Source organism: Amia ocellicauda, chromosome 13, assembly GCF_036373705.1.
Source record: "Amia ocellicauda isolate fAmiCal2 chromosome 13, fAmiCal2.hap1, whole genome shotgun sequence".
Taxonomy (NCBI): Eukaryota; Metazoa; Chordata; class Actinopteri; order Amiiformes; family Amiidae; genus Amia; species Amia ocellicauda.
In genome coordinates this window covers 27970867-27989632 of record NC_089862.1, presented here as the reverse complement: position 1 = coordinate 27989632, position 18766 = coordinate 27970867, and the positions used below count along the sequence as shown (strand labels likewise).

Here is an 18766-nt window from a genome sequence, read left to right as displayed (position 1 = left end):
TCAAATCATTTCCAGATCTTAACGGTAGACTTAACTGTGGTTGTCCGTAAGTTAACAAAATATTTCTGGTTGATTTAATTACTTTACTATGAATTACTATTGTTTTTATGTACTTGCAGAACTTAACTATGGGAGGAAGCAAAACTTTAAATGCAACAGTCAAAAATTAAAACAATACAATATATATTCGATCTACTTTATGCATACCTCTGTCACCTGTGACCTCTTAATTGCTGTTTTATGCATTTTTCTATTCCCTGAGGTCAGCTTTAATGAGTTCAACCTCTCCATTAATGCATATGTCAGATCTCTGCCTCAAAACAGTAGAGTGACATCAAAGACACAAAAAAGCAAGATTAAGTCCAGAACAAAAAAACTGTAATTGTAATCACATGCCAATCATTGAAGATAATCAAAAAGCATGAAATTGCAGGACAATAAATCGCAAAATTTAATTGTTTTAGTATAAAAGCTTGAAGTACATAGAATATGATTGAGGTTGTGTCAGAGCCCTTAGTTGAAATACATCTCAAAAACAAAAAGTAAATGTTGTTCACTCAATATACCACCGCCCTTTGCCATGAGATATTGGCAGTGGTCCTAGGATGAACCTCATGGTTAAAGATCACTCCACAGGGGGCTGAACTCCACTGACATCAGCCCACAGCATGTCTTAGAAGGTTTTGTGAAGTCCCAGATGTGCTCTTCCAAAGCAGCCTCTGATCCCTGGGAATCAATAGGCACAAACAGCCTTTTAAGCATGCTATCACAGCGAATAAACATATACACGAACAATATTTTGCAATCGGGGCTGCGACTTCTATTCTGCTGCTGGTATAATTAGTGTAAGCATTGACTTGCAAATAGATGCAGTTTGTGGCAGCACAGATCATGCTATTTGCATTGGCACCTCTCATGCAAGTTAATTTTGCTAACTCTCTGTACATATGGTTATTAAGAAGATGCATGTTTTGAAGGTAATTATAATTACAGTTGCTATAACTAATTGCGTTAAAGCAGTTTTACACGGTATCCCTGTCCTTCTAGCTATAAGGTTAAAAGTGTTCCTTAGATAATCATTAATTCAATTAAAATCCTGTACCGTATTTCTCCTTCTTCATGTGTACAGCCCTGTGTTGCCTTTTCTGCCAGGTAACGAGAGAGAAAGGCCCAGGGTAATGACAAATGATGGACAGACACGCCAGGAGATGTTTGCATAAGCCTGGTTTTAATATTTGATTTCTAGACACCACAGTAAAATGAAAGACCACTGATAACAACACCCTTGTCTGTAAGCTTCCAGAGAGTCCCCATGTGTCAAATCAAATGTCAAAAGCCTGTTTGCATTTAAAAGGAAAATGAGAAATATCAAATTAGTCAACATTAAAACAGCACATTAATATTAATGTATGTGGAAGACTCTGGTTTTATACAAAATTGAATTTTCTGAAACAAAGGAAAAAAATAAAATCTCATAGACTGCACTAGACATAGACACAAAAGCCATCCACTTTCAGTTGCAGCAACAACAGACTTATTTGTAAGCAAAGTTCACCATTGAAATGACACTTTCATTACTTTTCCTTTTGTTAAAATCCACCGTTGTTAAACAAAATGCATAGAGAAAGAATATTACTCTAAGATAGTCCAAAAAATATCCAATACAGTTTGTGGTGCCTGTGTTAACTTATTGATGTGAATATGTTATGCAAAAGTTATATATAACTAAGCTATATAAAAAAGCTTGTAACATTGTATCCTTGGAGTAAGAAGAAACAGAAGAAAACAAAAGGGGTAAAATACAAACAAAAGTGCAGTGCAACAAATAAGATTTTAAATGTCAAGACACATGAGGTATTATGGACTGTTATTGAACAGAGAAAAAACTGATCTGGATCCCAAGAGACAAAGACCTACTGCTGGATGGTAGGATTAAATCAATACATTTGCAGGAGCATATTGAATACCATTAGCTGAAGAGTTGTTGGAAGGCCTTCATCTAAGAGTTGACCAACAAAGGTTGTAGATTAATACGATGATGTCAATTATTTCCCAGAACATTCCAGAACAAAATCCTCAAAGTTGAAAGAGAGGAGGTGGAAACACATTCCAGAGCCTTCTAGAACACAGACTTTCACAAATTGGATTAATTGTTTTTTCACTAATTTGCTTCTACAATCGTTTTCCTTACCAGCTTCTGCTCTTAATTGGATGTTTTTGCAGGAATAATTATGTAGAATGGTAATAACAAAGTAAGCCAAAAAAACATCAGTAAGTAATCAAAAACACCTTTTAGACAATGTGAAACACATAAGTAATGCTAAAATGGAAAAAGCCAACAGTTATTTAAGGATGGAAATAACCCATATTTATAAATGTATTTGCTCTTTTCACAGGTATTTTCTTACCGTCAGGTGTTTTACACTATAAAGCAAAATTTAGCTGAATGAGTGCATTATATTTTTCCTGCAGTATTTCAACAATTTATCATAAAGTGTGCAGAACGCTGATATTTTTGTTCCTAAACCACATGGCCAAATTCTCAAAGGTAATGTTAATCAAAGGTAGTCTTTAAAACAGCCTTAGCTTTTAGAAAGATGGCTTTTACCCATGATTATAATGTCACCCTTCTTTTGATGTGCAAAAAGGCTCTGGAAAATGCCTGAGTTTGTAGAAACAAATAAAGAAAAAAAGTTACCTAGCAGGAACCTCAACTCTGGTCACATACAAATTAATTGTCAATGCCATACCACTCAATCAAAAGCAACCTCCAGTGACTAATGTTTAAGTCAGTCAAGTTTACCGATTAGTATGCTGTTTTAGGTAGAAGTGTGGAAACTATTAATGAACAGAAACTATAATAAATAAATTAAACTATAAATATGTATGATTACATTTACATATTATGATTTTATTTAAATATTTAAAGGATATTATGATTTTTACCTTTCTTACAGGGTTGCACCTTCTACTGGGGATTCACAACCTGGCTGGGTTATTATGTAAATCACCCTCTGTATACACCTCCATGTAGGTATCCCAGACCCTTGGTCACTTACGAAGACTGAATGTCATTGTGATTTATTTTGCATAAAGCTCAAGATCTTTCTCACATTACCATAAATGTTGTCACTAAACCTCCACACCTGCTGATAAATTCACAAGCAGAGGTCCTTACCATGGCTGCATGGTAGATGAAAGTGAAGAATGAATACTGGTTGGGTACTGAGTGAGAGGAGGATGCTACCACTGAGTTTGAAAATGACAGACTAGGGAGAGCATGCTGGTTTGATGGGGTGATGGAGCCAGAAACAGTATTTTTTAATCTGTTGAATCAGTAGGCATTTTGACAGCTTCCATTGGTGGGTCTGAGTATCTGGACTCATCCTGGTGTCAAAAGAACTCTAAGACCACATGGAAGTTCTGTTTAAACAGATTGGAAAGCACTGGGAGGTGGGGTAGGACTTGTAAAAAGGCTATAGATCTACTGTAAAGCCTTGAACTCTCCTTCTGTGTCATTTCTCTCCAGGATTAAGGTTTCTCATTTGCAGATTTTGTTTCCTTGCATACTGCTCTCCTCAATTTCCTATTGGTTGAGTGTATTTAATGTCAAATATTCAACGTTTTATTTCTAATTTCTCCACTATGTCGTAAAATATTAGAATAAGTTATCCAAAAACAAGTTTATTTCTTACTTTGTCTCCACCGATCACCTTGTCACAGCTCATTTGTCTTTATAGGTATCTCAAACCTGGCCTCTTTAGAGATACCGCTACTCAATAAAATGATAACAGCACACAAGGTGAGATTGTAAAAAATGATGTTTAACATTCAGAACCTTCTTTTCTTTTGATCTTCTGGACACAATTTATAAAGCGTGTAATCATCAAAATAAAATTAACTGCTCATAGGAAATTTCCTCTTGAGCATCATGAGACATGACCCCTATTGAGAGTCACTCCCCTCTCCAGCCTTCAGACTGTAATTGAGGTGAAGAATGTAGCCTCTGCATACATTTACTGTTCAGAGATTAACAACAAAGGTGGAGTCTGTTTTACATTGTTCAAATAACCAACAAAATTGGCGACAACAACAAGAAATTTCAACACTCATTACAGTAGTATTATTGTCTCAAACAATATGCACAAGGAGTGAGGAGACAAATTCACACATGTTCTGATTTACCATATCTCGTATTTCAACCACAATCAGTCAATTCCAAACCACAGACAATCAATCAGGTGTTCCCTTACAAATGAACCGAGACCACCATTTTCCAGTGGTCTCGGTCCATTTGGTTTGATCCGCATCCTCGTGTGATTCGTCACTATCAGAGGTTTCACATATAGCTTTAAACAAACCGAACCGCACTTCAGTCTGGATCAAACCGTACGTGTGAAAGGCCCCTTTAACTGCATGTGATACAGGAATTTGTCATGCTTCTGTATGTCTGTTCATTTGAGTTTTTCTTTGTGAAACTCATGAAAAATAAATCATGAAAATGCCTGCTGCTGATGGGGTGATGCAGCTAGAAAAAGTATTTAACAGTTTTCAATCACTTTTTTTGCATGAAAATCGTACATCTGCACTGGGTAGGTGGTAAGAAAACTGCATTATAATTGGAATATGTAATCCAATGTTAATTGACATCCCTTTACAATATTGGATATTTTACTCAAAATAAGTTGGCACTACAAGAACACAGAATAGTTCCACATGATTTTGAAAGTGAATAAGTTTGAAACATGATCCTTGGAGTCTGGTCTTGTACAATGATGTCTTCAGATTATAAAATGTGTTTTTCTTTGAACTTCGTACTGTAAATATATAATAAGATACACACAGCATTGCTTTATTTATTTATAAAGGAGGCATACAAATCTGATGCCCTCATGCTTGAAACAAGTCTTGGATAAGTGAAGGAACATGCGGGAATCATATAAATAAAATTAATTTATAATAATGTCCAATTAATTTAGTTTGGATTTGTGAACATTTAAAATGTCTATATATATACACTCACCTAAAGGATTATTAGGAACACCTGTTCAATTTCTCATTAATGCAATTATCTAACCAACCAATCACATGGCAGTTGCTTCAATGCATTTAGGGGTGTGGTCCTGGTCAAGACAATCTCCTGAACTCCAAACTGAATGTCTGAATGGGAAAGAAAGGTGATTTAAGCAATTTTGAGCGTGGCATGGTTGTTGGTGCCAGACGGGCCGGTCTGAGTATTTCACAATCTGCTCAGTTACTGGGATTTTCACGCACAACCATTTCTAGGGTTTACAAAGAATGGTGTGAAAGGGAAAAACATCCAGTATGCGGCAGTCCTGTGGGCGAAAATGCCTTGTTGATGCTAGAGGTCAGAGGAGAATGGGCCGACTGATTCAAGCTGATAGAAGAGCAACTTTGACTGAAATAACCACTCGTTACAACCGAGGTATGCAGCAAAGCATTTGTGAAGCCACAACACGTACAACCTTGAGGCGGATGGGCTACAACAGCAGAAGACCCCACCGGGTACCACTCATCTCCACTACAAATAGGAAAAAGAGGCTACAATTTGCACAAGCTCACCAAAATTGGACAGTTGAAGACTGGAAAAATGTTGCCTGGTCTGATGAGTCTCGATTTCTGTTGAGACATTCAGATGGTAGAATCAGAATTTGATGTAAACAGAATGAGAACATGGATCCATCATGCCTTGTTACCACTGTGCAGGCTGGTGGTGGTGGTGTAATGGTGTGGGGGATGTTTTCTTGGCACACTTTAGGCCCCTTAGTGCCAATTGGGCATCGTTTAAATGCCATGGCCTACCTGAGCATTGTTTCTGACCATGTCCATCCCTTTATGACCACCATGTACCCATCCTCTGATGGCTACTTCCAGCAGGATAATGCACCATGTCACAAAGGTCGAATCATTTCAAATTGGTTTCTTGAACATGACAATGAGTTCACTGTACTAAACTGGCCCCCACAGTCACCAGATCTCAACCCAATATAGCATCTTTGGGATGTGGTGGAACAGGAGCTTCGTGCCCTGGATGTGCATCCCACAAATCTCCATCAACTGCAAGATGCTATCCTATCAATATGGGCCAACATTTCTAAAGAATGCTTTCAGCACCTTGTTGAATCAATGCCACGTAGAATTAAGGCGGTTCTGAAGGCGAAAGGGGGTCAAACACAGTATTAGTATGGTGTTCCTAATAATCCTTTAGGTGAGTGTATATATATATATATATATATATATCGATATATCTAAGAAAGTTAATATATTAACTCTATAATCCCTGCCTCTTCTCATTACTGTTCCTTGCTCTCATTCTATTAAATGAGTTACTCTGACATCAACACATTTCTACCAACTAGATTGAACCGAACAGCACTTTAATTGTGTTCACTGACCTTCATTTCTCCTTGTAAAGAAACAGCAGTCGAAGTCTGTGGGACATCTGCTACAGCAGACTTTGCATCACAAACATTTATAAATAAATAAATACATGATTAAGAAACATTGTTCTTTTAAATACATTAATTGAAAAAATGTCCTTCATGAAAAAGGAAAAGTTGGTGCAAGAAGGAGTATCATCTGAACTTTGTTATTTAATCAGTCTGTCTTTTTTTAAAGATGAGCTAAAACTCTTCTGTATCTTTAGAACTGTAGCCATAAAATACTGATTTCATTTATTAATTAATGAAATGATTAATTCATTTACAGATTTTGCAAACACACAGATCATCCCATCCCTAGTGTGTTTTTTGGTAAGTTGATTTGTTTTTAAATATAATTCATATTTTACTCTGTTATATTAATAAATTATATAGAAACATACAGATAATGCAGTGCCATTTTTGTCCAATATGATTCATATAAATACAGCACAATACAAATATATGATACATTATTTAACATTTGTTTATAAAGCAGAATTATGTTGATGATTATTGTAGATTTATGGTACTACATGTCTGTTCTTAGAGCTTCAAAGTAAGAATTCACCAATAGCACTGTAGTCATTGTTTTTTTTGTGTAAAACTAGTTATGTTTTATCTTCAAGAATATTAAGCCAATATGTTCTTTATTCCAATCATTTAAATTTAATAAAAATGTGTTTAGCTGGCATTCAGCTCAGAGTCCAACAAAATGCTGTGTTTGATGTATTTTAGTCAATGGTAAAATAAATTATCAGAAAAATATAATTTAAAAAGCCTGTTATCCAAACGCTAGCACATTTGAAACAACAAGTATTGAGGATCGTTCTTTTTCTTTAAGTTTAAAAGCCATGTAGATTTCGTTTTCTAAATGTCATATTGCCATGTCTAAACTCCAAGACAAAAGCATTGCAGTGCACCCCGTGAGGAATCGAGGCATAACACATGTCATAGGAATCCCAAAACTGGCCCAGTGAATGACAATAGCTGTTTCTCTTTGGGGTTTGTAGGAAACCTATTTACACAGAGCTGCCACTGTGGTTCAAAAGACATTTTGAAATAACAAAGGCAATGCAGACAACAGTGAAAAGCTAATGTTGGCTTTTGTCATTGTATCATCCTGCATCTTGGGCCTTCAGTGTACAGACTGATCACTATGATGTACATATACTCTGATGGTCAATAAATTGGGGTCAGCTGAACTTAGAATAATAAAATACAAGGAAAATTGTCTTGATCATGCATTTTACAAGAAAACATAACCAATATGTTTTGCTGGTATTTTACCCTAGTTACTGTCATGGAACTTATGTCTCTTATGGTATCTTTGGTATACTCCCCAGGAGAGGATAAAATATAATGATCATGTAGACATATTTATAATCCATCTTCACAAGGAAGGGAATCTATTATATAATCAATGTGTTAAGTAGTCATCAAACACAGTACAACTGGCATTTATGCAAACAAAAGTGTTAAATTGCAAACCCCACAAAATACAGAAGACTAAAGACTATGTATGGGTTGGCCCTGTAAAAAATGATTACCAGTGAATGCATGTCTATCTAACTATCTATCGCAGTCAGCCTCACTAGGCCTCAACCTAAATTTCTAACTGACAGCTCTGTGCTGCCCACAAACAGAGGAGTTATTTTCTTGAGCTTTATTACCTTGGCCTCTGTTTCCTCCCACTGATTCCGTTTGTTAAAGATGCTGCTGACCAGACCTGACATCAGTTTTAGATGACTGATCATGCTTCATTCAGTTCAGCTAGTATCAATTATTTTGCTTTGATGTAAAAGTTATTTAAAACTTGTGTGCACAGAGCACATTGACTTAGAGAGATAGAGATAAATGCATTTATCTAGAAATGGACTTTACATTTCTGATCAAACTGCATGTGTTATGTTTTGCCAGTTAGTGTTAAGTAGCTTTTAAAGCAGCATAATGCCTACATATGGCATACTTTGTTTGAGTCAATACATTAGAACTGTAGGCAAACTGACGAAGTCAATAACAAAATAATAATGCTTTCAATTTATTGAACGAAATATGGCAAGTATAGCCGAAATGCATGGTTGATATTTTTCAAAATTATATAGTATCCTGACTTATGTAAATTATTATTTTTATTATATATTTCTTAGCAGATGCCCTTATCCTGTTAATTATTACTTATTGAGTTGTATAGAACTGGAGTGGAATGAGTATGGAAACCCATAATTTAATTAAGAAAATGTTAGGTTGCAAATGCAACCCTGGTTATCTGAGAAAGAGGATAAAGAGGCTAATCACTCAAATGGCCCTCCTCTGCTTGTATAAAAGCCATCATGTACAGTAGAAAAGCCTGTTTTTGCTGTTCATCCTGGCAGACCGTGATTACAAAAAAGTTTTGAAAAAGAAAAGTGGACTGTTTAAATTTATCACAGTTTTCTCTGCTGCATAGTCGATTGTTAGAAGCTAGCATAAACTAATATTTAACTACTACAGCTCTTGAAAATATTTGTCTTCATGAGTTTTGGGCGGATGAACACAATGAAGCTCTGTATTGTAATTTTCAAAATACTTATTGTGAATTACTATCAGAGCAATCATTCCAGTTCTAATTCTTTACAAATGGCTGTTTAAGGAACATGTATTGTTAATTTAGGCATGTGTGTACAATAAATCATGAGAAGTTTGTGTTAATTAGGTTTGATGTGGGCTTTCTCGTGTTGGGAGAGAGGATTCATTAAAGCCCTTTCACAAAGGCATTCATTGTCTATTTCAACTAAGGAATCGTCCATAATGGAAATTGTCAAGTGATATCACAAATGCCCAAAATTAACACTTATTATTAATGACTAGATATACTGTTGTAACTATGGATTGTAATTACACTGTAAGTACATATGTAATTACACAGTACATATACCCAAACATTATCCACTTCCAATGTTCCACTTAACTGCTTACTTAACACGGGCATCTGTAATATGCAGTAATTGAGTGTTTGATGTAATCTCTTCCTAGTGACCCCACCCTAGGATTTAGGGATGGGCTTTCTGAGAGCTGATGATAGCCATCTGGTGGATCCTTTCTGTTTTCTCCCTTTTGGCATCTTGGGAGGTTGGGCTTTGTTCAGATATATACTGTTATCTGAAATGCTATGACAAACAGACCTCTAATTAAAAAAACAGAGCAGCCAGATTTTAAATGTGAGATAACAGTCATCATCTCAATGTTGTATAGTGCAATGCGGCCAAGTTTTGTGTGCAAGAAAAATAACTGTTTTATGAGACATCCATGAAGACATAGTTGCATCCTCCAACATTGAAAACTCAATTATTTTACTCTAGTACAAAGAGGAATACTCTAGCATCACTGAAGAGTGTTTGGGCAGGGATTCAAGTTCTTTGCTTTGTGAAACAAAAGGGTTAACGTTCTTTAAATGTGGTTATTTAACAGGAGATCGGACAAGCAAGAAGACTTTAGAATAAAAGGGCAGTCTTCAGATGTGCAGGACTAGGACCTCACGTCTGCCAAAAACACAGCGAGCCGGAGCTTTGTTGTTACTGGACAGAGTCCAAGAAAGAAATGCTAACCACAAACTAATCCTAGGTTAATGAGATATTACTGGAAATCCAAACTCAGATAGTTTGCAGCAAGCATGGCCATCTGGATATTTTTCTGTGTGGTGAAAGGAAGTATTACAAAAAAATAATATTTATTATACAGGTCCAAATGCCACCTGAATAAAAATAAATAAGCATAAATCTACTGCTTATGTCCGAATTTGCTTTCCTTTCCAAGTGTCTAATGTACAAATATAAAGGTTCTGGAGCTCTATTTTGAATGATTTATAAATATTCAAACAAATCTGTCTGAATTAGTATAATTCAAGTAGTAAAATACTGAGAGACAAGGAAGTATCTCCAGTATGTCATTTATGCTGTTACAGTGAGAGTGTATAGTGCACCTCAGAGAAATTCCGACTTCAGTACTACATTTTGGATAGATTAATTTGCATATTTATGACTCACACAAAATTGCCCTCCAGACCATACAAATATGTAATGACACCGGATATGTCACCAAACAAAACTGGGATAATTATATATATATATATATATATATATATATATATATATATATATATATATATATATATATATATAGGACATACAAAATCTATTATTTCATTTATTTCACAGTTTTGTGAAGCTGGAAATTGTTGTATCAACTTTGCTTTTGCCCAACACAATCAGCCCGGTAAGTTGACATATATTTTTAAAATTATTTTTCATAAAACGGAGTTGCAGTTACTGTTGTAAATTTAATTCACTTGTTTTTCTATGTAAGAGGGCCACTGTAAAAAAAGAAAACAATTGTTCCTGTATTCCCATTTCCCAGTTCTCTAATTTAGTCTAACAATGTCTTTAAAAGCATCCATAAATAACTCATGCTGTGAAATGAAAAGGATAGGTTTGAATTTTTTAAGAGCTATTAACATATTCAAATCTTTAAACACTGATAGAGTCAAGAGGTTTTCATGAACACGCCACTGACAAAATAAAGTGAAAAATAATTGGCACATTATAGGAAATGCTCATTTAATAAATCCCTGGGAATACTCCTGAGAATGTATTAAACTGTAATGAAATGTCTTATTTAAATCCTTAACAATACATTAAAAACACTAAGATCAGAAAAATATATAAATGTATTCAATACTGTAAGCTAATACATCACTAAAGCTTTAATTCACATACATTTTGTAAGTGAATCTTTTTACATTTTCATGTCTACCTTGATTAAACATTCATGACAGCTTTTATTAGAGGTTCATTACATAAACTTCACATATGTGAATTTAAGAAATGTTTGTCAAGACCTTACAAAGAAGTACATAAAAACATTAACTATTATTGTCAAGAAACATTGAGAAAATATGCTTTTTCAAACAAAAAATAGTGTGTAATGTTAATAATGTATGTAATGTTAGTGTTCTGTTAAAATAAATATTTGGACAAAATTAAAAAAAATATATATATAGAACTTTAAGGAAAAGAAAACAAATGTGAAAAAAAAATATGTAACTATTACACAGATGCAAATTCTCTTTATTATTTATGTAAAATACAAATCAGTAATATGCTTTGTTGAAAAATACAACAAACTTAATAGTTATGTGTTTTCACTGTTATCGTTTGAAAGTAGAATTTATTTTAAAAATTTGAAACTTGATCTGTTTGATCAATTAACTGACTAGATAGTTTCATGACAAGCTAGGTACTGTATCAGATGAGAATTATATATATATTGGGGATGTCACCTAAAGACTGAGAACCAAAATAAGTCATCAAAAGTATGGCCCACTGTGACAAGGCGAAAGCTCTGTACAATTGGAATAGATTGCTATTTTTACTCCACTTTTCTTGTTTTGTTTTTTTGTGTCTACTTGAAGCACGACTATGAAAATTACTGATTGCAATGCTAATTCAATGTATGCATTTCTTGATTTGACAGCTAATCAGTTGATTAAATCAATCAGTCTCTCTATATATGTATGTTTCCCCTCTGCCTTCAAACAAGCTTCTTTGATTCCACTTCTCAAAAAATCCACCCTTGACCCTACCTCTCTTCAGAACTATTGTCCTGACTCTCTTCTCTCCTTCTTCTCTCAAACCCTTAACTGGGCAGTTCACTGTCAGCTCTCTTTATTTCTGATCACTCACTCACACTGGCTTTCACATCTGTCACTGACTCTCTTAATTCCTACCACACTGGTCACATATACCAGGTGACATGGCATCATTCTTCATCCATGTCAAACTCTATTAACTGGTATACGCCAAGGATCTGTCATGGTCCCTCTCCTGATTCCTATGTACACCCACTCTCTCCAATGGGTTTTCCTACCACTTTTATGCAGATGATTCAGATCTTTTCCCTCTTTTGAACATTTCAGCCCATCTCTCCCTGTCTGTCTGCTATCTCCTCCTGGATGCACTCACTGTCTCAAACTTAACCTTTCTAGATTTGATCTTCTCTTCCTCTTCACCCTCTTCAGGTCTCTCAATTCCCCTGGAATCTACCATACTCTGATTTTGAGTATGTTATGATTTTACCAAACCTTTCTAATATCATCCACTCCAACTGCATTTAACAGGCCATTTGGGAGTGTCTGATAAAGAGATAATACCATAATAACAGAATAATAACAGAAAGGAAAGAAGGAGGTAGAGATGTTTGACTCAATGATGATTTGTGCTCAAGTCAAATTTCTTGTTGAAACTAAATTGATTGAATAGATCTAGGAGTGATACTGAGTGATACTGTGTATTTGCTGTTGATCTTCAAGCGAACCTGTCCATTCTTGGGAGTATTCTGTTTATTTAAAGTGCTCAAGTGTGAAAAGATGCAGCAGCAAGTAAGCCAGACTAAATAAATATCCTAACAGGGAGTATGCACAATCTCATAATCGCTTCCCCAGGCGCTCTCCGGTAATCTGTGATACAAGATGCAAGACTGTTTTCAATGTGAAAAATGTAATGTAGTGATTTATATATATATATCATCATCATCTTCATCAGCCAATATCGATCCACTGCTGGTTGAAAGCCTCCCCAAGATGTTTCCACTTGTTTCAATCTATAGCTTTCCTTTTCCTGTTATGCCTACCAAGTTTATTATTTCACCTTCTATGTGGTCTTTTCTAGGTCTTATTTATATACAATTGGAAACAAGTGGAAATATCTTGGGGAGGACTTCATCCAGCAGTGGGTCAATAATGGCTGATGATTATTATATATATATATATATATATATATATATATATATATATATATGTAATTATGATTATTATTATTAAGTGCAGAAGTTATTTTACCATTTGTATTTATTGATTTGCTTATTTCCTTTGTGTTTCTGTGATCAGGAAACAGATCACATTTTCCAGGACCTACCTACAATCCCTTTACATGGCTCTTCAAGCTGGTCTACTGTCCCCATTATACATATGAGGTAAAGCAGACATTGGTTCGATTTTCGTAGAGAGCAAATAACCTTTTATGTTGATTAGAAATGAAATTATATGGAATCTGCTACCCAAAGAGGGAAACCATCTCAGTTCTTTCAAATTATTATATGGATTTACTTCATAAATATACTGGTAGATATACATCTGTATCTCTTTAGGACTCAGGCTTCTTCACTATTGCTACCCATAGGGGAACAAAGATCAAGGGCATACTATTATCCGCTAATCACCCCCAGTTGTTACTGCTGAATTTATATCAAATTATTTAGCCAGGGAGAAGTGAGCTGATCTTTGTCTTTGTTATTTTGCCCCAGCTGGCTTGGCATTTCTATGTCAAATTTAGACCAGTCACCCAGGGACAGTTCCCCCACTAATTCCTATGCCGATGGATGCATATTTAAAGCTCTCTACTAGTCTGTGATGGAAAATTGGCCCCATCATGAACTATAACAGTTTAGTTTGATTCATGACTGGCGGCTCTGTATTCATTAATCTTTTTGTAAACTCCTGAGCTGGTTTCTACTTTTACAGACATGTGAATTGCTCTTTCCTTTTCTATAAGAATTTAATTTGACAAACCTTTTACATTTAACATTAGTTTTGTTATACTATTTGCACATGCATACATTAAGGTTTACTGGCACATATATAATATATACAATATATTAATTAAGTGTACCGCAATAAAATGCATGTCATAAATTTTTGTATACATATGTGGCTAAAAGAACAGTCATATCGTATAGTAATTTTACACTGTCTATTAGTCTGCATTCTCTATTTGCAAATCTGACCATCTTATCTAATGAAAGAGGAATAATAAAAGGTAATATGTAAATAATTATTGAAATTTAATTTGCTTTTTTGTTTTTACAATTTATCTTCAGATTGGAGCTTGGATTAGTTTATCCATTATGACTCAAACTGTTCCTGGTAAGCCAAATGTATTACTTCTAATGGGACACAGTGATATTATTAATTATAACAATATTAATGAGAACATTTGTTATTTTTCAGTTGCAGTGTTTGGTGTGATGGTAACCATTCAGATGTTACTGTGGGCGAAGAAGAAACATCATAAGTACCTGAAACTGATGAAGAACAGCGCATATCAGAGGGCGGCTGTAGTTCCTTTCATATTGTAGACACTGGTGCCCGGGCAGTGTCATGATGTAATAACAGGAAATAATGCATGAGCAGGCTGAAAACAGAAGCATAGGCTGTAATTCAAAATGCATAGCATTTTAATCATCTGATTTTATTCCGATAAAGAGCACACAAGTATAGCGCTAGGAATTAAAATGATGCAGGTTTTGAACTTTAGAGGTTACACTGATAGCTGTTGACAAGGCATTTGGACAAATCTAGGTAAACTGGCAGTAAACTAGTGAGTCAGTGCCTCTGGAAGAGTGTGAGAGATAGAGGATCCACATTGGGCTTGAAAAATGAGACTCCCGAAACATTTGTTTTCCTCTTCCCTGTTTCAAGAGGTGCATGTGGAAATAAACTACCTGATGTACAGCACTCTAATGCTGTCATTCAAATAAATGGTTAATCAAAAAAACAGCAAAAAAACAATGTGGGCATGAGTTTCAGGTATTGTTGAAAGACTTTCATAACACCATATATCTTTGGCATCTAAAGTTGATTTCATATTTAATTTAATTCTGGTTCCAGTCTAAGAAATAACATACTTAAGTTTCTACTGGGAACACTACTACTTCTACTACTGCTACTACTACTACTACAAATAAAAATCCTGCAGGAGAACAGTGCACTGTTTGTTGTCACATGCACACTAATAATAATATTTGATTTTTTAACTTGCAATCACATTTCACAGTAGACTGGTGATGTGAAAATACTGCATGAGTGAACAAGACACAGGCAGAAGTAAAATCTAAGACGCAAAAGAAAAGAATACCTGCCTCTGTCAAGCCCTTTCTCCTGGGAGCACTGCGGAACTGGAATGCAGCTGTACAATTTTCAAATGGACAAAAGGTGTTACTGCTGAACTAGCAAGAAGAATCAGTGAATTGTTATAGTCAAATTTTCTAATTAAAGTCATACTCACATCAAGAACTTTTCAAATGTTTAATAATCTATGAGCTAAGTGCAATGTTCTCTATAAATACAGTTAATATGTTTTTGCTATGAACAGGTTTACAGTGTCAGAATAAATATACAGCTTTGCTTGGATTAGGAAACACATTTGTTTTGCACATTCTTTCAGAGCCTATCAGGCCAGGACTGTTCATCTAAGCCACACAGCATGCATATATTTCTTCACATTCAGTCATGAGGGGTAGTATAGCAAAGCAATTTTGGTCATAATATAGAATGGTTAATGAGGACACATTACATTATGAAACAATTAATTCAACAAAAAACAAAATTGTATAATCTACTCTTATAAGGTATCTTATGAATCTGCCTGTTTCATTTTTGAATATATATTGTAATGATGCATGCAACAGCAACACACATTAACTCTTCACCAAAGAGCTCAGACCACTGGCATGGAGGTGCCTTCAGGCTATATGCTCCTTGAACCCACTCCAAGGCAATATATATATATATATATATATATATATATATATATATATATATATATATATATATAAAATTAAAAAAAAATCAAACTACCTGGTTGAATATATAAATATACAAACACTTCTAATGGGCACAAATAAGAAATTAAAAGACTACAAGCATGTTCTACATATTTCCAGAAATGCTTAGTTTAAGATACTTTTCATAGCTTCAGTTTAAATAACCATTCAAGTAGGTTTACAGGGCATAGGATGTAACTCCAAGGCTGAAATCAAGTTTCAACATAAATATACATATTTAAATAATGCCCACTGATAAATATGAAATAAAGTGCATTACACAATATCTTAATAATAATTAAAAAAACCTGCATAGCTGTGCTTATAAGGTTACAAAAATATATTTAGGCAAATTTGTTTTGGTGCATACATTCCTGAGCAATGTTTTAAGTCATAAAATGGCAAAAAGTCATACAAAGTACACTACTTCTTTAATAACCATAGACATTTTTTACTTTTAGTAGGACAGTCCAGTGAAAGCCCCCCTTGGAACTCTGAGTTTTGTGCTTGTATTTCTTGATCTGAGGTTTAAGTTTGACTATATGAAATTTTGAAATGTATTAAAAGCAAGACTTATAACTGCCATTCTATAGCACAAAGTCCACAGTTACTATTTTACATTTAACATATTTGATTAAAAAAGATTATAAATTGCAGCTGAAGAATAAAATAATCAAAACAATTCAGTAGGATCTTGATAAGATTAAGGCATCACTTGATATTCATGTGTTGCAAATTAGATTGACTTGATATCCAAGTGTGAAGCTTTTGGTTTCACTGTGACTATATTGAAATATATCAAATGATTTCATGTGGTTGACATGTTATTATAAGAAAGTAAAAATCTTGAGCATCTTATAAAGTATTCAGCAAGTAACAAAGTCTCTCAATGTTGACAGCTATGTTTTTACCCATATTTTAAATTTAGGCTTCAAGAAAATAATGTATTAATATAAACTTTTATGTTTGTTTATCTTCTGTGTTCATAAACTGAACACAAATAGTACATGTGAATAGATCTAAACTTCCTACTTTTTAATTGTCTATTGAATGTCACTTGCAGAAATCTTATCAACACTTTAAATATATTGACAGTAGCTATAAACTGTGCACAGTTGGACCCTTCATTTAACCACTTGGAATTCTATTAATAATAGCGGAAGGGTTTTTCATTAGTTGGCTGAATGTTGTGTTTTTCAAACATTTTCGGCAGGAGGGCCGGTCATTAGCAGTTTCATGGGCACCTCATCTGATGTCACATCAACAGGGTTGACATGTACTTGAGGATCTTCCTCCTCATCCTGCTGTTTAGCAAAATTGACAAACACCTGTGAATCACAAAGAATCTGCAGTTGCAAGTCTATTCTTACAAGGATTGACAATGAGAAAAACAATGAATTCTGCTTAAACTTAATTTCATGACATGACAATTCATTACTCTGAGCGTGTAATATCGAGGCAAATAATATCAATATACTTGCAGTAAAAAAAACATCTGTTCAGTTATTGATATAAAAAAACAACACTATCATCTAGTAAAGTCTGTTAAATCATGCTTTCTGACAATATCTGAGACTAACATTTGTACTGGTTTTCCAATCTTCAATCTCTTAAAAACAACACACATTACTGAATACACTAAATACACACAATATTTTGCCCTGGGATATATACCACTTTAATTCCAGTCCCCTGGTGGTTAATATTGCATCATTATGCAGATATCGTTTATCTTCTCTCTGTTATTTATTGTTGTTTTTAAATTAAAATAAAATGCATTATTTGACTAAAATAGTTCCAGTGAGCTGTTTGAAAATGCAGAGACAATATAACAATGTCATCATTCTCTGGGATTCTTTTAAAAGCGCTATTTATTTATTCTTATTATTAATAATTAAATTGTTAAGGGGGGTGTTGGGGGGCAACAACAATGATAAGCCTTGCTAATAGATCCTTCTACTTCCTTCCCACACACTCGCCTCTCTTTGAGAAGAAGAGAAGAGAAAGCTAAATCTCCAACTGAACCTTAAAGATAACAAGTGATTTCTTCCCTGGCTTTGCGTGTTTTTATTCACTACAAAAGGAAATTTGCTGCCAATTTCTGAAGCTATCACTATGTCAGATTGCTCTAATTAGGAATTGGTAGATTTCAGTTATAGACGTGTTGTAAAAGATGGCATGTGAAGTTTCTCAGCTCTTTTGAATATCTTTCAGCATCAGCTTGAGAGACTGATCAAAAGAATGTTACTGTAACTGAAAATAATGTTTGTAATGATAAAACTATAACATGCTGAGGCATTCACCAAAGCTATATCATGTATATGTTACCTTTTCCCTCTTTTTGCTTATTCTGAAAATACAATATGTACAATTTACTGAAGACATTCCATTTCTCTTAATGGAAGATAATAGATGAGTAATGATATAATGGCATCTTGCCACCCGCTGATGTGGAGCTGTGGTTGCCACCTTCAGACCCTGCGGTCGTAGGGTCTTCTGTTTTGTATTCCAACTGACCTTTTAGTTACATAATTGAATCAATGATTTCCTTAATTGGCTTTCATGCATTAACTATTCAAAGATCACTCTAACATCTGCAGGTCTGAGGCGCTCTAAGACCAGGGTTATCTATTACTGTTGCAGACAGTTTTAAATAACTATTAGAAAACATTTACTCGCTATTTCATACC

General features: G+C 34.5%; 2 protein-coding genes across 3 annotated transcripts in view; one reads left to right on the top strand and one right to left on the bottom strand.

Moving 5' to 3' along the window:
• The window catches only part of LOC136766687 (trans-2,3-enoyl-CoA reductase-like), a 42262-nt gene extending 26587 nt beyond the window's left edge, over positions 1 to 15675 (top strand). The window contains exons 7-12 of one of the 2 annotated variants that reach the window (XM_066720396.1): positions 2958 to 3030; positions 6730 to 6773; positions 10637 to 10694; positions 13363 to 13448; positions 14352 to 14397; positions 14482 to 15675. In XM_066720396.1, coding sequence (XP_066576493.1) covers positions 2958 to 3030; positions 6730 to 6773; positions 10637 to 10694; positions 13363 to 13448; positions 14352 to 14397; positions 14482 to 14609 — 435 coding nt within the window. In that variant the 3' untranslated portion in view covers positions 14610 to 15675. The remainder of the gene's footprint in view (positions 1 to 2957; positions 3031 to 6729; positions 6774 to 10636; positions 10695 to 13362; positions 13449 to 14351; positions 14398 to 14481) is intronic. The other variant, XM_066720397.1, reaches the window with a different exon arrangement.
• Positions 15545 to 18766, bottom strand: part of LOC136766688 (phospholipid-transporting ATPase ABCA1) — a 287811-nt gene continuing 284589 nt past the window's right edge. Inside the window, exon 50 of the mRNA XM_066720398.1 lies at positions 15545 to 17404. Coding sequence (XP_066576495.1) covers positions 17273 to 17404 — 132 coding nt within the window. The 3' untranslated portion in view covers positions 15545 to 17272. The remainder of the gene's footprint in view (positions 17405 to 18766) is intronic.